The following is a 21085-nucleotide window of genomic DNA, read 5'->3' as shown; positions in this document are numbered from 1 at the left end:
AGATTACACTACCAGTACATATCACAACATTAAGACTAAGATTGGAAAGCTTGAAAGTGAGTCTTTAAGTGTAAACTAGGGTTTTAAATCTAAAACATTTGAAAATGATATTAATCTCATTTTAGCCACAGTGATCGTGAGGATCTTGGTCACCTCTCATAGCAAGGCTCTTCTCACTCGATTGCTCAGTTTGGTCAGGTGGCCAGCTCTAGGAGGAGTCCTGGTTGTTTCAAACTTGGATGGAGGCCACTGTGCTCTTGGGAAACATCAATGCAGCAGAATTTTTTTTGTAGCCTTCCTCAGATCTGTGCCTCTTGTCTCTGAGCTCCGCAGGCAGTTCCTTTCTCTTCATGTCTTGTTTTTTCCTCAGAGATGCATTGTCAGCTGTGAGACAGTATATAGACAGGCCTTTCCAAATCATGTCCAGTCAGCTGAATTCACAGCAGGTGAACTCCAACCAAGGTGCAGAAACATCTCAAAGATGATCAAAAGAAACGAGAGGCACCTGAGCTACATTTCAGGTGTCATAGCAAAGTGCCTGAATACTTATTTCAATGTGATATTTCAGTTTTTCTTTTTTGATAAATTTGCAAAAAATCTGTTTTGACTTTGACACTATGGGGTGTGTATATATATATTATTTTAATATAAGTTATATAACACTTTCTGAATGCACTGTAGTACTTTCAGCCACATCTCATGGCCTTCATGACTTCATCTCCATGACCACTGAGCAAACTCAATCTGCTGCTGAAGGCCACAAGATGTGGCTGAAAGCTCCAGAAGATTTCCAGGAAGTGATGTTGCACTGAGAAGTTTTGGTAAAATCAATGTTCACAAGGTCAATAAGAAACATTCAAGCTTAAGTTATGCGTAATTCTATATTACAGTAGTAATATATTTTGTAGTGATATGTCTTGTTTGGTTAGATAAGCAAATAAATACCAGAGAACAAATGGTACTTTGTAAATATAAATACAAAATTCAAGTGAAATCATCTTTTCTTGACATTGATTTGCAACAGTGACTACTGTCTTCTAATATAAACAGAGATGGCACAATCATCTATCTCTGGTAGGAAGCTGTTCCCAGAGTTCATCCTAAGCAAGTTCCTCTGGGTTGTTGGGATATCTCTATTGTCTCATGCTACATGTTCTCATAACCTCAGACCATTGTCAGAATATCTGAGAAGTACCTGTGTGGGTGTGCAGAGCCACTAATTGCGTTTTGGATGACTGCTTCCTGGTTGGACGCAGTCAACCAATCCAAGATGCCTCATCAGTTTGACCTTTTGTCTTTATTGTCCTCCCTCTGTCTCCGTAGCAAGCTTTTCACCGAGTTCATCCTGAAGGTTCCTCTGGGTCGCCTGGTGAAGCAGAAGCTGGACTGCCTGATTGACATTGTCCACAGTGATCTCTTTACTCATCACGGTGAGAACACACACACACACACACACACACACACACACACAAACACACACACACACACAAACTGTACTCACTGTTCTTCACTGCATGCTCCTTCACTCACGGCTGCAGTAATCACACACACCACCTGCCTCCCCAAGGCAACCCAGTGTGAGCCCACAGTAAAGGTCACTGGTGAGGTGTAGTGTTATTTAAGAGAGTTGAGCATCCCCACTGCTGAAATCACCTGGACTTGTCTGTATCAGAATACTACTACCCCCATCTACTCAGTCCTCAAGTCTCAGCTGCTCCTTTCTTTTACTATTTAATCCTCTTTCCTTAAATGTCTTTATCTCATTTTCCCTCCCTTGTCTCACCCCAACAGCAACTCTACTGTTCTCCACTTTCATAATACACTTGGACACCACACTGTTGTATATTTTGGACATGTTGCAGTAATGCCAGACATGAAGGGCAACGATGTAAAGGTGGTTAATGAGAACCTGTACCTCCAGTCTCTGCAGCCAGGGCTAGCCTGCGGCGACCTGCAGACGCCCCCCCCCCAACCCACTGCAATGACTGCCAGAGGCAGCGGTCCTCTGGGGCCATGTTCGGTTCAATTTAGAGACAAACACGTTCACACTCACATACTGTCCTGTGGTGGTAAATGAAATGCAAAGTGCCTGGCAACAGTGATTTAATGTGGCTGGCACGGGCAACACACATGCCTCAGAGCAGTGGACTAACATACTAACAATTATCCACTCGCACAGTTGCTCTCATCAGGAATGCACAGAAAACAAATGACGAAATGGATTTTAATGTAAAACAAGTTTATACCTATGGAATACTCTTTTATATTGAACATAACACAATATAGATGTCTCTGCCTTCAAATTAATACCAGTTTGGTGAGTAAGTGCCTTTGGCCATCAATAGTGACCTGTTGGTGTCATTGTGGCCAAGCAAAGCATCCCAGATGCTTTTGAATGGCTTGCTGATCAGCAGGAGGACTTGTTGCTGTGATGTAGACAGGAATTGCCCTGCTGCTCAGTTCTCACAACATTGGTGCTTTGAACATCTCCAGTCGTCTTTGACATGCACGTGTGTTTTCAAATTGTGCAAAACCAGTGATAGAGATTGCTTCAAAGTTAAATTGTCTTTACCCACAGCAGCATCAAGCTGACCTCCTGTAGAGATTTTTCATTACGGATAGTGACCACTGCAATGAGGAATAAAAATAGTTAGCCAGGCAGTTTTTAAGGTGGTTTTAATCAGTTCCCCGCACATAGTCATGGGACACATTGTTAGGTGCATCTGGATCGTAAGGTGGTCTTTGAAAGGATCGTCACCAGCCAGTGCCAAAGTGAAATGTACTGGAATGCTTGGAGCAAATGAAAGCCCAGCAAAGAGGCATTAACCTAGATACTCTACCGTCAATATGGAGTTTCTACACGTGCTCATCAATATGCATTGAATGTGTCTGATGACGGCGTTTTCTTTCCTGTAGGCTGCACAGTGATTAACATATTTAATGGTTTCTGTGCAAAAGCATGTCCTAAAAGAGTATTTTTGAGTCCCCGATGGGCTGATTTCTGTTCAGAATCATGACTTGTAGACAAGATGACATCCTTCTCTCCATGGGTTTCATCTTTATCATTTACATTGAAATTCAAACTGCTGTGTGTTTCATTTGGTGTGCGTACGCAATTCCCTGCTGCAGATGAAAACGTAATGAGCTCAGAAAATGAAGAAGTGTTTTGTTTCTGCTTCTTTTTTTATTATTTATTTTTTTATTATTATTGTTATTTTTGAGGCACAGTGTTGTTTCACCTTCACTGTTGATGATGTAAAAAGAGAGAGCCGGATGGGCGCATGAATCGCTTGCAAATGGGCTCATTGGAAGAGAACAAATATGTCAGCTGCTCTCCTGGTCTGCTTTAAAAGGGAAAATCAGTGTAGCGTCTAAAATCTGTTTGGGCTGGAAGTTTGAGGAGAGCGCCCATGGCCTAGCTTGATAGTTCCAGTCTACTTGTCCCGCTCCCACCCTGCAGCTAGCGTGTGTGACTGTGTATGTATGTATATATGTGCTCACATGTCTGCATCCTTCTATGTGTGTGTGTGTGTGTGCGTGTGCGCGTATGTGTGTGTTACTGCCAGTGTGTATTTTGAGTTTTGGAGGAGGCGCAAAGGGATTGAGGACTGAAGCCCTATAATAACAAGGTATTAAACACTCCACACAATGTTAGACGCCCTCAGATAGGAGATTTAGTTTTGTGTTCAATCCCTGGAAGATTACGAAGCACACACACACACACACACATACACATACACACACATACACACATATATATATATATATATATATATATATATATATATATATATATATATATAAACACAAATTTTCCCTTTAAGCTGTATCAGGCGGACAGTTTGGTCTTCTATTCCACAGCACCAAAAATATTTCAGTGCAGACATGGTTGTCACTTTGTGTCAGGGCTGGTTATCATGTGACAAGACTCTTAACACCCATAACGTTTCCTTTTAGGTGTTTAGCAGTGGAAGGTTTATGTGAAGAATAGCTGTATTGTTGAGCAGCCATCCCACAATACTGCAGTCAAACATAGGAAGCTATTCAGTAATGATTTGTGGAGCTTTTTCAGATGTTTATACAGAGCGTTTCTCCATGCTCTGAACTCTGTCAAATTTTTTGCATTGGCAAAGTGACACAAAATTGGCACTGCTAAGCTAACACATGGGTAAAGCCAATATGCACGGAGGGCTAGGGTTGTTGCTAAGTGGTTTTTAGGGAGTCAATAGGTCCAATGCTTTTCCAGAGTGAACCGTCTTTACAGCCAATGGAGTTATGCGAGATTTGCAAAGTTGATAGAAGATAGTAATTGTTTAGGTGATGCCCTCATCAATTCCTGAGTCATTAGAAATGACATTTCAGTAGTCTTTATGTGTTAGAGTGTTAATTATTACGTAATGCTTTCATTACAGAGCTTCCTCATGGTCTCTGTTTGGAGCTCTGGCTTATGGCGTATGGTTAATTACTAGTAGCAGTGATACTGAGAGTGAAACAGCTTCTGAAGACATCCACCTTAGTCAAAGATGCTACTCTGTCTTTTTGATGTACGTAGGGATGAAATGCATTGACTTTTCTTTTTTCATCAGCCTTCATGGAATCACTCCACACCGCTCAATTTTATATGTAGTTCCCTCAGAAAGGGATTGGAGAGTGTAGATCACTGATTCATATGCAACACCCCTGGGTATTGTTTATGAATAGTGCACCATAGTTTATGCTATTCATTACGCATTACATCCTGCTGTTTACCATTCGGCCTTGAGCAGTATTGACAATTGGCAAAGCTTTATGGTTGTGTGTGTGCGTGTGTTGGTTCTGATGAGTAATGAAGTTACAATTTTATTTTTTTCCCAGTTGATTAGCTCATTAAAGCTGTAACATTATCTGTGAAGCAGAGAGATTGTATTGATTTTGAATTGAAATCCGTTGCTGGGTGGCTCTTCTGAGCAGCGACGTATCTCCACCTTGTCATAATAACAATTGTTATTTGAAGAGTTCTGTTGTCCCTGTTGTCTGCTACAGTATTAGTGATGCTTTCACTCACTGCACTGCTCTTTTGCTGCTGTTATTATCTCTTAAGATGATATTAATATCGGTACTCAGACTTTCTCTGTGTGAAAAAACACTGTCAGTGCGCTGCATGGGGGCCATTGAGACATGTTTTTTTTTTCTAATTTATTTTACTTTATTTCTTTTAATGCAGAGGAGTTATAAGTTTATGCAGTGAAACTTCTGCGTAGCTATGGATAGAAAACTTTTATGTGATTGCTTTCCTTTCCATAAATTTATAAAATATTCACTTAACCCCCTAACTGATACTCCCATCTTCTAATTGAACCAGCCTAACCCCAGTATTTGTCCCTAGGCTTTAAATATGACCCACACACACATACACAAATGCCACTAAGATTGGAATCAGGAGGTTTAATAAAAAATATGATAATTTTGTGGCAGGCTGCCTTAGGTTTACCTTCTATGAGAATACTTTCCTGGCTTATCGGTGCTGTCCTCCATGTCCAATTGCCAACCAAACTCTCTGCCCTCTGTGTATGGAAATTCACTTTTTGATGTTGCCGTCAACATCAGACAAACTTTTAGGTTTGGTTTGGTCGCATGTTTTGTAGAATTAATTAAATTTTAGCTGTTACTTTGACAAAGTTTGGAAAACAGTTGTTGTTTTCTGTGTTTACTTGCTACTTTAGGTTCAAATGGGGTCACAAATGATGTAATATTCAGTAATTTATAAACTGTTTTATTAAACATCAAAATTACATGGTTTGATTCTCTCGATTGTACAACTGCAGCTGTTACTGGGGCAGTAATGGGTTGGGTGTTTTGATTAAGGGCAACATGACAGTGGACATTACTGGAGAGGGACCAGTTTGGCCAGTTTAATCAGCTTTTTCATGCTGGTGATAAGATGTAATTAGCAGTGGTGTCAGGTCACTAGATGGTTTGCTAATTATTTTTTACTACCTGATATTTCCAGAGAGGCGTTTGATTTGTTGTGCTCTGAAAATGATTATAGCTTTGTTTGACTAGCGTTCTGCTGTTGCGCTGTAACTGTTTCTAGGGATTCTGGGAGCTTTTGCCACAGTCATTTTAATAAATATATTCATTGTGCACATTGTTTTAATTTAATCCTCTGAGCTGTGAGGGAGCCATTTACAAGCTGCGTGCCTCTGCATCGACAGTGTGTCGAGAGCATATGCTGCACTGTCTTGTGCGGTCTATCATCTGCTCCTCGTGTTGAGCTGCATTGTGAACGTGTGTGTATTTGCTTGTGTCCCTGCAGATTGTCGCGAGATCCTCCTGCCGCTGATGACGGACCAGCTGAAGTTCCACCTGGAGAAGCGAGAGGAGCCGAAGGCTTGCTGCCAGCTGCTCAGCGACATCCTGGAGGTGCTCTACAGGAAGGACGTGGTGAGGAACACACGTCTCCAGCTTTATGTGCTTTTATTTCCCTCTGGGATAAACAGCAGAATCCGGCCCCCTTATAAAGAACAAGCACGATTCCACATTGGTTATTTTACTAAGTAGTTACTAATCACTGTGCTGCTAATTTATTTAATTGTCCTGGGTGTCCTAAAAGGAGCAGATTTTACAGCAGTGTTAATTTACAAACCCCTGAAGTTGGCTGTGCTCAGTAGTTCATTGCTCAGGGTGGCTAGAGGCCACCTTCACCACCATGAACATGCTGCAAGAATATGGTGATGAGCTCTGCCTAATCCCTTGGTGTTTTAGGCCCAGAGAAGCTTATAATAATGTGGTCTGCATAATGAGGTTGAACAGTTGTTGAAGTCAGTCACAAAGCCAGTTATAGAGCCAGTCAAATCGAATACGTTTTTCATTATCAATTAATATTGTTATTGTTTTTCCAATTAATTAATTGTGAAGAAAATAGCCAAAAAATACTCAAGACTAGTCCACAGATCATAAGGTGTCTTCCTTAAACTTCTTGTTTGTTTGGCCAACAATCCAAAACCCCAAATATTCAATTTACACAAACCCGAGAAGCTGAAAACAGTGAGTGTTTTGCATTTTCTCACTGATAAATGACTGAAAAAGTTAATTAACTATCAAAATTATTTGTGTCGATCATCAGTTACTCGTTTTAGCACTGAAATGAATTTTTCACTGGAGTCCACATCCATCATACTCAGGCATCAGCTGCAGACCTCACACACACACACACACACACACACACACACACACACACACACTCAGTTGCTTCACAAATGTGTTTCATCCTCTTCCATGCCCTGACTCCTGATGTCCTCCCTCAGGCCCTCTCAGACTCCCTCCGCCATTGATCACCACGGCCTCGCCTCCCACACTCCACTCTGCGAAGGATTATCCACCTCTCCCACTTGCTCTGACTTTAAAACTCCTTGTCTCTCTGTCTCATGTTGCCGCTTCCTCTCACTGCCTCGCTCTCTGTTTCTTATCTGACCCACACTACACACTTCCTTAGACTTAAATGTGCATGTCGATAAGGACAAGAAAAACGAGAGAAAGGAAACCAGTCTGGATACTTCTGTCCAATGGCATTTCTAAGTTATTAAACAGCTTATATCTTGTTGGGAATAATGATCTCATTGTATACCTCCCCTCTTAAATAGCTTGATTCAAACAAATTAAATCAGTAGTTTTTCTTTGTGCACCGGGTTTGTGTAGACACTTAACACAGACGTGTATTTTTCGCTGAAAAAAAACATTCTGGGAATCATGTGGGTTTTCATCCAAGATGTGCGTCACCCTTGCTGCGCTAGAAGGCAATATCAGAAACTCCCTCCTCAGATTGTTTATACCCCCCAGCGCTTCTCTGTGTGATTGTGGGAATGTTTGTGTCTGTGTATGTGCACAGACGCGGGCGCATGAGATCTTCAACCGCACAAAGAGCTGTGTAAATTATTGAAAGTTTAGGTTGACACCGCAAGGGTTCGGCCTGTTTGGAAGATTCCCCCCATTGACACGTAGAGACAGTGCGAAACAGCTCTCTGCTCACTCAAACTAATAAGCAACCCCAAGGAAAATAGTCCCATTTATGACAACGGTGCAGCTACCCAGTGGGTGTTTTCCCTTCTTAAAGCCAGGATTTGTATAAAGTATAAATCATCTTGGCTGCACCAGTCGTATTTGTCGGGTCTCTTAGCACAATATGTTCTGTATATATATTTTCAGACTTTCAAGTTTGTGAAGAGGCAGTATTAATATTTTCCTACCTGTTTTTTTTGGGTTTTTTTATTACATCGTGTTTTCAGTTTGTAGGATACCTCAAAAGCTTGTGAAGATATTTCAATAAAATTTGGTGCAAAGTTGTGCCATGGACCAAGGAGCCCCTCCCCCAAATTAGAAGTATCCTCAGTAGCACAGACTTTGTAATGTAAAATATCATTCTCTTCTTTTTCCTTCTATGCAACCTTGTCTGCAGTATAACTCTTGTAAATAATATCTGCACTGCCATATATATATATATATATATATACACACTAAAAAGTAGAACAGCAACATTTCATCACAAAGTATGTCCTGGAATGCACCAAAAATCACAGTAAACAAGTTTTCACAGGTGGATTTTTCTTTTATTTGACATGCTCATCATGTCATTGCGTCCCACGTTGATACGTGTATTTATCTCTGTATATTTTGCAGGGTCCAACCCAGTGGCACGTGCAGATCATCATGGAGAAGCTGCTCAGGACAGTTAACAGGACAGTCATCTCCATGGGCCGTGATTCCCCTCACATCGTAAGTCGGTCTGATTCTCTGTAACTATTCGCCACACACCTACAACTAACCTTTTCCAGTTGTCAACCGCATACATACTTGTACTGTACACACACACACACACACACACACACACACGCATGCATGCACACTCCAATTATTTAGAGGCGTATGCACCACGACGAGCTTAACTCCCACAGGCCCACTGCAACCCCAGCTCTATTTCTAAAGCAATCATTAAAGGTAAAGTCTACCTTGGCAAAAAAAAAAACTTTTCACACAATCTGAATCTCACAGTGGCTTTGATCTGCTCATATCTTTCTCCAGCCAGTTGTTCCTGTGCCAGCCTGTGTGTGTTTTGCTTTTGCTGTTTCACGATTTAAAAATTTTTTTTTTTTTTTTTTTTTAAGTTTGTGTGTTTACTTGTTTGTGTCTGTGTGTCTGATCCCTCACATACCAGAACATTTCTGACGTAGTGTGCTGTAGTCTAATCTCTGTATCTCCCCTCCACGGCCGCGAGCACCCTTCTCCCAATCACACTCTCCACTAGAGCTCGGTAGCAATTAATGCACTTATCAGTCATCGTATAAGTACGCTGTCTGCCTGATGTGCGTGGCAAAGCCTTCATCCATTTTCATGAGTCCAAAGAGTCGCCTCGATGTCGACTCTGACTTCTCTATTGGATCCTGTCGCCGTCTGTATTCATTATAGCTGCATGTAGTTTGTGATGTGACTTTGAAAGTGAGACTTGGGCGATGAACATACAGTACGGTCCAAAAAGTCTGAGACCACTTTCCCAAAGTGGTATGTAGATTTTACATAAGGTTTTTATGATGAAGGAGATTCCTCTGAGGGCACTTAAAGGTACTTTTACAGCCCACTTAAATTCAGATAGGTGATGAGAGAGACGGTTTCTATGAATTTCAAGTATGTGTAGGAAAATGGAGAGGCGTACGATACTGACTGATGATATTGACACTGTGACTGGTTGGCATAGCATCCGTTCTGCTCCTGTCGCGGGTTATTTATTGTATTTGTGTGTGCGTGAGAGTGGGCTTGTTTTTGTATCCTGGTGGGGATTTCAACCTGAATACACATTAATGGGGACTCACTGTGGGGACAAAAATTTAGGTGTAAGGGTTGGCGCTAGGTCTTCAGTTGTGATGGATGAGGTTAGGGTAAGGGTCTAGAGAATGCATTATGTCAATGAGTGTTTCCCACGGAGATAATGAAAGAAGTGTGTGTGTGTGTCTGTGTGTGTGTCTGTAAGCACAGCACCCTCTCCATCTGGGGAGCAGCAGGAAACGGCATCACCTGTTTAAATGGAAGCTTATCTGCTTGTATTACCAGTCACTGAGCCACACTAGCAGAGGGTGATTTAATAAAGCCAACAGTACGCAGAGTTATCACACACTAATCATCTTGTGTTTGTGTTTGTGAGTGTGTGCGCTCTATGTCATAGTGCCATAATACTTTCGCAGCACTCATCCCCTGTCCCCTGTGTCCTCTCTTACTCTCCTCTTCGTTCTCTTTCCCTCTCACATGCTTCCTTTCCTGCTTAGTTGCAGTGAAGGGATTTTGGATTGCAGAGATTCTGTAGCTGCTCTGTCTCTCCCCTCTGTCTGAAGGTATTCCAGCTATGCACCAAGCTTGTCACGTAGATGAAGGGAAACCCTCTGTTTTGCAATAGGTCGCCAGTGTTAATCACTCTGTGTAATGTAAAAATTTCCTCCCAGTGATCTTCCAGGAGGGACTAGGACTCCAATCATTGTTATTGCCAGTTATACAAACTCTGCATCGTCCAGCCTGGCTCGTGCCCAGAGGGTTTGGAAAGATGGATTTGGAACAGAGGTTGTACGCTGATAGATATGTTGTCAGAACTTGAAGCAGCTGCCTTTGCGGCTGGCCTTCCACTCCTGCCACCCCCCTGTTATTTTTCACTGCAGGGTTTCTTTTCTTCGTGTGTTTCAGATATGGAACTTGCCTACCACTTTGTCTAAAAGGCTATCAACAACCATGAAGGCAGCACACACAGGTCTCCTCTCTGCCGTATTATACTAAGTGCATCCATTCCAGCCCCCCCCCCCCCCCCCCCCCCCGTGGTGTAGGTGAAATGGTGTTCCCTGCTTCCAGCAGTGGCTGCTGAATGGCACTAAAGCAGAGCAGCCACCTTTCTGGTTAATGAAACTGCTCTACCTATAACCTCCTGCGGCCCTTATTGAAACTATCTACTTAATACACATGTGCTGCTGCCCTCTGTCTTACTTCACCCCCTATATACAGCTTGCTTTTATGTCCCTGCCTTTTGTCAGCCACTGTCGCTATAGCTAGGCAGCCACTGTACTCGACTGCCTTGACATTTCTAAGTACCTGCATAATATTTAGCATCATTGTGCAGTGTCCTTTTACACAGTGGGAGTTAGAGGTCACATCAAAGCCTTGTGCTTTTGAAAGCGCTTGTGGCTCTTTTTACTCAAACACTATACATATTATAGCACTTGAGACAGAAGCTGCATTTGAAGCTGGTCCCCAAATCATTATTTAATGATCAATAAGGTTGGTGTTAATTTTTAACAGCCATGAGACCCAGTTAGTGCTGCTGGAAGAGCCGTAGCTCTCTAATCAGAGGGCTGTTGTTGCCGCCTCTGGGTACTGCTGCTTACTCTGCAGGCAGATTGCGCGCCGCTCCTCGCACATCACCGCAGCCAACCACCGACCTTGTTCTTCTGAGTGGCAGCCTCTTACATTTAGATTTATGCATTAACGTTCTACTCTGCCTCCCGTCTCTCTCTCTCTCTCTCTCTCTCTCTCTCTCTCTGATGCTCTTCTCTCTCTTCTCTTTTTTCCTCTCTCCTGGTGGTGCTGGACACTGAATGTTGATGACATCACACAATTGCGTCGTTGGACTTCCCAGCGGGGCTGTATATTTATATTCATGTCCACCCTCACGCAGGTTGAGATGAGTCCTTGTGAATACATTTATGTTGGGAGAGTAGCAGAAACATTTTGGCGGTCCCTGCTGAAATTTGCCAACTTCTACCTTTTATGTCCTTGAATTAGCCCTGCAGATAAACATGGGTAGGAAACCACAGCTGCAAAAATCCAACCAAATGAAACAAACCATTACATTTTTTCTTACTCTGTTATGTTTGCCACACTGACCTTTGCATATTAAGTAATATATCACTAGCAAACACCTAAATGTCAGAATTAATATTAAGATAAAACCTAACAGGCCAGATTGCTTGACAGCTAGCTTTACCTTAATGTTGACTAAATGATCCATTGAACTTTTCATAGCTGTAGTTTTGCGGTCGAATCGACAAGAGGCTGTTGTCATATGTGACTGTAGTCCTTCACTGTCATCCTGCTGATATTCCTGCAGTGTACAGAAGGAATGGAGTAGAAAGCTGCAGTGGAAGGACTCTGTGCTATTGATTGACAGTATAGGGCTGACCAACTATAGCGGCTAGAGCGTTTTTTCCTTTGCTGCATGCACTCACTGACCGAACACAGCACATTGCAACACAGCCGTCTCTATGACATGTCATCAGATCAGAATCCTCTCTTTTATCCCTCTGTATCACTCACCATCTCTACCTGTCTTTATATATTTCTGTTCAAATATGTCTGTTAGTGTATCCTTGCCACTTGCTTTCTGTGTTCTTTTTCTCCCTCTCTCTCTCTCTCTCTCTCTCTCTCTCTCTCTCTCTCTCTCTCTCTCTCTCTCTCTCTCTCTCTCTCTCCTGCTGGCCAGACTGCTGCAGAGCTCTTACAGAAAAGAAGCATAGTGAGATATGGCACTGCATCATAATGCCTCAAACGTGCACTTATCACTCAATTCATGCAGTTCTCCTCTCTCCTCTCCTCTCCCCCGCCGAAACTTTGACCAAGTGTCCTCTCGGGTTTATTGACCCTGCGACAAGCTCGTGTCAGACACGTGCTCGCTGTCAACACAGCGTGACAACTACCAGGGCTCGCATGTTGATGCTCATCACCTTCAAACCACAGTGGACTGCAGTAAGCGCTGGGCATCTTGTTTGTAACCTCAGTAGTGTGCTGTAAACATCCAGCGGCGGAAAGCCCTGTGGAGGTGGCCCTGCTGGGGGTGGGGGGTGGGGGCAGCGTTTTGTTGCCCTCGAGCAGCACTGGTTCCTGGAGCTTCATGCGTCTGTGCGGGGGGTGACTCTGCATCTCTGGGGCTTTTACTCAGACCTTTGTCCACGGTTAACCTCATGGTGTCATCTCATCGATGGTGCCCGCAAACATTAGGCAGGTGCATTTACACACACCAACACACGGACATGCCCAGCAGTCCCCAGACAGCATTAAAGTAAGAATGGTAAGGGCAAGAACTGTGCTGTGAGTGTAAGCTTTGCATCAGAAGCAGGTTCTAAGGCAGGTTGACTGTGCACCAGGAGCCCTTTTTGCTGCTTATCCCTCGGTTATATTCTGCTCTCGTGGTCTCCCACTCTACCACATCAAAGAGATGCAGGGCTGATTTTATATGTTTTTTCAACTTTATCTCCGGCTTTTCATCACATAAATTTGTGGAGTTGATTGTTTTGCATACAGAATTTTCAAACCATGTGCCCTAAGTGAAATCTTAAGTTAGATAGGTTCACCCAAATTACAGAAGACATATTCCCTCACTTACTCCTAGCAGATAGACATGCAGACAATGTTTTTTTTTAAATTTTTTGGCATGTGTTTTTAGATATATGTCTTTGTGATTTTTGGTTGCGAAAGCAATAGAGTGCAGGAGAAGGACATTTTTGTTTTCTGGTGCTCTCAGCCATGAAAACAATGACATTTAAATTCATCAAAAGCAACATCAGTATTTTTCAGCAAAATCTCTCTAGAAATACCACACATACCTGGGTGATTAAAATCTAAACTATCTGCTAATTACTCATCCAACTTTACCATTAGAGATGAGGGAGATAAGATATGTTTTTGTATTCTGGGTGAACCGACCCTTTAATCGGTCTTTGTCTGATGAAAGTAACTGCAACAGCTCTGCAAATGATACTCAGTCTACGTCATACTTTGAGAGGCTCTGTAGATGTCATTTTTTATTTTTCATATTTTGCATATTAAATATCTTTATTTTTTTTCTTTTTTAAAAAAAACAGTATAAAATACACAGTATTGTACATAATAAATCAATTGCACTTCTTTTAAGGTACAGATAAACATCTAGTTCTCTCTTGATGCTACAGTATAACTACTGAAAGAAACCGGACCTGGCATGTACAAAGTGGAGGTGTGAATCACATGTAGCCAACAGAAAGCAGCATGTTGGAGCTTGTGAGGGTCAAACCAGTGATAGTAGTCTAGTAGTTTGCCAGGTATTGTTGTGACAGTAGATAAAGATTTCTTTTATGCCCTTGAAACCACTTTGGCCACTTTTCCTGTCTTTTTGGGCAGTGCTTTTGTTTTTGAGAGTGACTTCGGTTTTATGCTCCTGCAGGCGCTGTTAACTTAATATTGTTTTCTCTCAGGTATTGGCTGCTCTCCCACTCATTAAAATGTTTTTTTAGCCCTATTTTATGCTATACAATATATATTTATTTATATTAATGCAAATATTACTTTGTCTGTACATAGTCTTTGAACCCTGTATGGAGTTACTACATGAGTTTTTACTTTACAGTCAAATAGATGGGAAGCAATGAGCAGGTGCTAGGATTTTAAAAAAAAAAAGGGGGGGGGGGGAGAAGAGAAAAAACTTTTTGTCATTCTCTTTAAAAAGTGTTTCTTGAAAAGCTAGAAAATATCCTGCAAAATCTGAAGGTTGTAAAAAGCATGCAAGGCTTACACGCCTGCCACCCTGCACTGTAGAAGCCCTGGTTGTGATCAGAAGTGGCACATTCAGTCCCTCTGGCTTGGTTTCAGTAGCTATCGTAGTAGCTGATGCAGGATACTGAAGCAATACAATCACAGCTATCATCTTTTACCCCTCACATGTGCTAAGTACCAACATTATTTATTATGCTGACTGGTTTCGTGACTGGAACAATAAAGAATCTTTTTTTTTTTTCTTTTTTTTCTTTTCTGTGTGTCGAGCCAGAACTCTATAGTTTTACGGTAATGAAGTCTGACTGTATGGATTCCCTCTCTTCTTTATGGTGTTGGGTTTCATTGACCATATGCACTGTGAAGTTAGTAAGAACTAAGTTTGATGTATGAAAGGGAATTAAGAATCAGAACCTTTTTTCACTTCCTATGCACTGGAATTTTTTGAAATGCACAGCCCCCTTCACCGCAGCTCAAATAAATATATTCCACTAAACTTTAGAGTGAATGTATATAGATATATATTTATATAGAAAAAAGTACATTGATGTCTAACTTTGCAAACGTTATTAAGAAAATAAGTGTTATTTATTCATTCTTTACTTCAAAGTCAGGTGATTCGAGGAGACATTTTAGCGATGGATAGAAAGTTGATCATAGAACTCCAATAAACATCTCTGACCTCTTTGTCCTTTAGGTCTCTTCTTTAGATATTATGAAAGTCTTCAATCTGTCATAGTTAGTAGGTGATCTACATGTGTGAGTTAATACTCAAAATAGTTCATTTTTAATTATTCTGGAGAAAATGTATCCTGAACAGTGTTAATTGTGCTTATGCTGTTGATGTAGACCTCAGAACATTGTGGTTGAACTGTGAGCCTCTCCTGGAGGCTGGGAAGAAAGACAAAGTCCCAACTGGTGAATAGAAATGTGACGGTCACTGAACCGGTATCATAGAATAGGGACCCCGTGGACGTCAGCTAGAAAAATATATGCAAATAGACAGAGGGAAATCAAATTCGTCTTCTCACCTTGCTGATCTCCAAATATGTTGCCCTGGTGTAATTTCACACCCTGTTTGAAGAAAGTAGTTCAAAATAACTGAATCCATTTTTGGTAAGCGTGACATTTTTGAATTTTTCCATGGAATCCACACTTGTGTCCCGTTACACATCCTGTCGTCTCTGAGAAAGGGGTTCAGTATCCAGTTGTGGAGCTCTCCATTAATACTGGTCACTAGGTTTACAAAAAGCCAAGGAGTGGTAAAACAGAAGACGATGGATAAACCAAACAAACATGGACGACCAGACGGACACATAAATCCCGTGTATCGGTAACATCGGTGTTCACAGGAACCAAAGTTTCCAGCGAGCATGCTTCTTGGAGTCAGCTTTGGACTTGCGTTTTGGGGTGGAGGTGAAGGCCTCCTGGGGGTAAGGCAGGGGGGCAAAATGAGCATCCTCCGTAGGGCAAAGCCTCTTCATCAGCGGCTGCAGCTTGTCCTCCTGCTGCTTGAAGTCCAGCTCCACACTGCCTCAAAGAAACAGAGACAGAAAATCAGTTCAAACACTATCTAACTGCTGCATGCAGGTATTAACACGACCATATCCATGCGTTTTTATGATACAGGCTAAATACCATACATGATCATATAATTCATTTTATTTTAATATAAAACCTCCCTGTTCTCACATTTTTCTTCTGCTTGTGTTAATGTGCTGTTGCTGCTTGTTGCTGTTAATGCACTATGCAAAGCAAAAAATAATCCATGCAATTTTCAGGAAGACTTTTATTGTGAAACATATGCGATTAGAGTTATAGCCATATTTTTTCTTATATACACAACAATGGAATGGTGGGTGTAGAATGACTTATTGTTTTGACTAAGTCATATAAATCATTTTTTTCCCCCCTCTTATAATTTGTTTTACCTGGCTTTTATTCTGAAGTAGCTTTTACTTTGAATAGGCCGCAAACTTGACCATTACTTGAGTACTGGTTTTTATTTGATGCATTTTACCATGTATATTCTCCATTCATCGACACTGAAAACACTCAGGTTTCTTTTCCCGCTTCACGCTTCTTTTAATCTTGACATGTTTTGACTGCCACATTTCCCCTCTAACCATATTAAGTTTCCACGTTGTGGCCAGTGCTCACTTGACCCCGACACAGGCATCTGTCAAAGCACTGCTCAGCCTGGCAAAGTGACCTAGAGTTTCTGCTTACTTCATCCTTATTTCCCAGTAAAAATCTCCTACTTTATACTTGTCTTTGATCGCATCTGGCTGCCCACATTGGCCGCTGTCGCTGTTGTCGTTTTTCTTATTTGCATTATTATTGTGATTCATAAAGCGAGAGGGAAGCCCATTAGCCCAGTGAAGAGCGATCGGTCACTGGAGGAGGTGTTGAACCAAAGATCATTTGCTTTGCTAAAACTGAGATCAGAGCCTGGGTATTGATGTGAGCCTGAGGATTTTAGTTTATATCATGATGCTTTGATCCCTGCACAATATTATAACATCAGCAAAAGGTAACTGGAATGCAGAATGATTACATTTGTGGGAATTTTGTACAGACACACACACACAAGCTTGTTTCATTACCCTCTTGAGGGACATTCATTGACGGGATGCATTCCCTAGCTCCTTAACCTAACAGTAACCATCACAACTAAATGCCTAATCCGAACCCTAAAGCCAAGTCTTAACCCTCAAAAAGCAGTCTGTAACCGTGGGAACCTCAATTTTTGAGACCCCATGGGTTGGTGTGCAATCACACACACACACATACATACACACAGTCTTTTCCTTCTCGGTGTACTCCACGTTTCCCCAGGGTGCTAGGGGATTTATCTGGACCAGCCATCATTGTAATCCCACGCCCGCGCACATCTGACTACTAGGTACTGCTGAGAGAAACTCAGATTACAGCCTCAACTGTGGTTAAGTGTAAGGGGACTTTAATCTGCTAAAGCCTCCTCCAGCCACCAGCCTGAGTGTGTGTGTGTGTCTGTGTGTCTGTGTGTCTGTGTGTCTGTGTGTCTGTGTGTGTGTGTGTGTGTGTGTGTGTGTGTGTATGGGTGGGTGTGTGGGGAGGGGACTCTGACAGACACATTTACATAATGGCAACAGGATCCACCTCATGAATACTGCGGTTTGTCTGGTTGCGCGCCGCCGTTTACCACTGTGAGAGATTATGCGGTGTCAAGGTGAGCAGGGCGGTCGGCTGCCTGCACTGATTGAAATACCAGGCATCTGTAATGATCGCCTGTTGCAACACTGACATCTTTTTTTGAGAGATATATAAAGGGGGACTACTTCTTTTAAAATCTACATTGAATAGAATCCCATTACAAACTACTGGATGTTGATCATGATTAGTATGCCAGGTGAGCTGTAGATGCAGATTATTCTGTCTGTTGCATCTCAAAGCACAGCCAAAAAATCATTTCCAGGAGCTGGGACAGTCTCGAATGAGGTGTCGCAATAAACTCGACAGTTTTTATTAGGTACGTTGATGGCATTGGCATTGATTAGAACAAAACAGATGTAAAAGTGGGTGTCTGAAAGGGAGTCAAGTGAACGTTGGGTGCTGAACCAGACACTCAGCACTTTGCATTTGTTTGACTCAGGCCTTTAAATGGAGCCAAAAACGCTGAAGCTATTAACAATAAATCACTGGCTGTTAATTACACTGGTTTAAATCCACTTCAATTTGTGCAAAGTCAGTCAGAGGTTTTGTGTGTCTGTGTGTCTGTGTGTTTGTGTGTGTGTGTGTGTGTGTGTGTGTGTGTGTGTGTGTGTATGTGCGCGCATGTTTGTCTGCATGTGGAGACAGCTGCATGTGTGTACAAGTATATATACTGTGAGTCGGGATGAGTTTACTCCCAACCCATTTGGTGCGTTGTAAATGAACTCGAAACAACTTGAAGGACACATCTGGGCTGCGTGACAGGGAGGAGTCATGTGGTGCCGATCATGTAGCTCAATCAAATAGACGAATAGATATGATACTTAACACTACAGACGACTCCAAAATCTTCATTTGTGAACAATAATTTTGAACCTGAAATGGGCTCCGTCTAAAAGGAAACAATGAATCATGTCTTTTGTTTGGTTTGCCCTAAGTCAGTGCTAAACTTTGGAAAAAACCTGGCGGCCTTGAACCAAATGTTAAGCCCTGCACACGAAATGTCTTTAATGCACGGGCTAAGCGATTTGTCCTGAGGTGTCTTGTTCGACTCAGTGAATTCTCCAAAATGAAATATCTGCTTTGAAGACTGAGAAAAAAGGTACAATAATTCATGCCTTAATGTCATTTTACCTCGACTCCTGCAGCTCTCTTTACTCAAACCACTCAAAGTCTTTCTGGCATAAATCTGGTTGAATATTCAGCAGCCAGAATTTTTAGCAGGTGCCAGGAAAAGAGACCATATTACTTGTTTTTTTTCCAGCCTGCACTGGCCTCCAATTGAATTTAGAATTGATTTTAAGATTTCACTTATCACAAATGAATTAGCTGCAGACTACAGTTGGAGCCTCCCTAGTCCCAAGAATGTGACCCATAATCGTCTCTCATTTCCTGAAAATCCACCTTATTTTGAAGGATGGTTGAGCCGTGCCGGCCAGATTTAGAATTTAAACATTTCTGCCTAAACCATTTTTAAATTCCCTTGAGAAACCTTCTGTTATAAACATGCTTTTACCTGATCTCGTATAATTTATCCTGCCTGTTTAATCCAGTCGGTTTTGGATTTTTATTATCATTTTACACTTATATTTACTGATTCTTTTTTGTTACTGTTGATTTTATTATCTATTCTATGAAAGCATTCTGCTACCAGTTTTAGAATTTATCTATTTTTTGGTTTTTCCTTTGGTCAGGCCTCAGGGGACAGCTGACGTACAAGTACGAACACAGCCCTCAGGCTGATGCTGTATAATAAGATCATGATGTCCTCGGAAGTCTAACTCGAGCTCGCATATTAAACATAATTCATGAGCTGCAAAATTAACAGGAACTTGCGGCTCTAATAAGTGTAGTAAGGCAGCATCAAAGAATCCTGTGATCAATGACTGAGTGTAATGAATGTGTGGTGTCATTGGTGAAGCAGTATGCTGATTATTTCATTGTGTCTTTTTCATCTTTTGTAATAAACACCCCCAAAAAAAGTCAATTAACACTGTGCAAGTAGACATATTTCTCTACCATTTTTTGTGTCTTCGGAGAGGTAGTGTAGTTGCTGTGTCATTTTGTATCGGATGTGATACACACACACACACACACACACACACACACCGATAAACGATAGCAGTGATAGGATTTTCCCTGCTCTTCACTGTAAGCCTCTAATGCTGCAGAAACTGTTGTTGCTGTGCATTGATTGTCACAGGTTATTGTCCTGCTTGGACACACAGCCATTTAACCAGATTAAAAACCTATTATTTTTATTGCTACACTCATTAGACCTATTTTCAATTTATGCTCTGAGAGTATAGTAAACATTATCAGTGCAGTTAAGTTGACAGTACTTGCGCTGCAGTCTTTGCCTCATTCAGCTCTTGCCTTTGGGTTTATGCCTGAGCTTCTCCAGTAACTATAGGTTTACTATACATTTCCTTTTATTCTTTTAGGATTATCTCTCTCTAACTTACCTATCACATACTGATCTAGCTTGCAGGAGATATTGATGTGCACTTGTGTTCCTCGCAACCTTAAATTTGCCTCTTCTTAATGTCAGAGATACTTGAAAGTCTTGTATCAAGTATCATATAAAGGTGACCAAATACAGAGCACAGCTTTATGTCCACCATGCTGAATCGGTAGTATAAACATAGTAATGACTACAGTCAATGCCGTCTGAATATGGCCACTTGTCCTTCTCATATGAAACCGATTTAGCATTGCACCAATGTAACATTGTTGCACTCACAATGGACAGTAAAAAAAAAAATCAATGCAGCAAAACCAGCAGAGATCAAACAAAGTCTGGTGAACCCACTTCTTTCTAACCCTGCACCATCAATTTCAAACTCTTCAGTCTTCAGTCCCAACCGACGCTGCCTCAAGTGACATCACTTGTGGAAATGTAACCTGCTTTGCACGGCTCCCTCTGGAGCCACAAAAAGCTTTGTACAACTTTCTTCCACATGTGCATTAGTGCTCCCCAGGACTACTGATTTAAGGCTAAAGAAATATCAAGAGAAACCAACACTGAAAGCTGTTTCAGTCACACCTCTCCGACTATTTTTGTGACAGTACAACATCAATGTTCTTCCACCTCTTCTATCGAGGGAGGACAGTCATTAGCCGCACAACTGCAAGAGGTTGCTTGATTTAGCTTGTCAAGAAAACATGAACATGTGATATTTGAAGTGTTTTCCGATGAGGACGGTCTCTGTATATGATGCATCTGGTACAGTTCTGTTGCAGTGATAGACTTAAGCTGTAGATCCAGATCTTGAGTAGACCTTGGCAGGGGATTAACCTGTGAGAGCCTGGAATTCGTGGATCAAACAACAGTGTGAACATTTGGAGTTTGAACCCCCCCCCC

The 21085-nt window shown here is 41.7% G+C and overlaps 2 protein-coding genes across 2 annotated transcripts in view; one reads left to right on the top strand and one right to left on the bottom strand.

Moving 5' to 3' along the window:
• Positions 1-21085, top strand: part of dock1 (dedicator of cytokinesis 1) — a 179846-nt gene that overhangs the window by 62304 nt on the left and 96457 nt on the right. Inside the window, exons 25-27 of the mRNA XM_023406577.2 lie at positions 1324-1430; positions 6296-6423; positions 8656-8751. Of these exons, the coding sequence (XP_023262345.1) occupies positions 1324-1430; positions 6296-6423; positions 8656-8751 (331 nt within the window). The remainder of the gene's footprint in view (positions 1-1323; positions 1431-6295; positions 6424-8655; positions 8752-21085) is intronic.
• insyn2a (inhibitory synaptic factor 2A) overlaps positions 14443-21085 on the bottom strand; it is a 30157-nt gene continuing 23514 nt past the window's right edge. The window contains exon 4 of the mRNA XM_023406578.2: positions 14443-16059. Coding sequence (XP_023262346.1) covers positions 15876-16059 — 184 coding nt within the window. The 3' untranslated portion in view covers positions 14443-15875. The remainder of the gene's footprint in view (positions 16060-21085) is intronic.

This window comes from Seriola lalandi, unplaced genomic scaffold, assembly GCF_002814215.2.
Source record: "Seriola lalandi dorsalis isolate HSWRI2012SDOR001 ecotype SW California unplaced genomic scaffold, Sedor1 jcf7180002054311, whole genome shotgun sequence".
Taxonomy (NCBI): Eukaryota; Metazoa; Chordata; class Actinopteri; order Carangiformes; family Carangidae; genus Seriola; species Seriola lalandi.
Note: the sequence above shows the minus strand (reverse complement) of the source record. Positions and strands in the feature narration are given on the sequence as shown.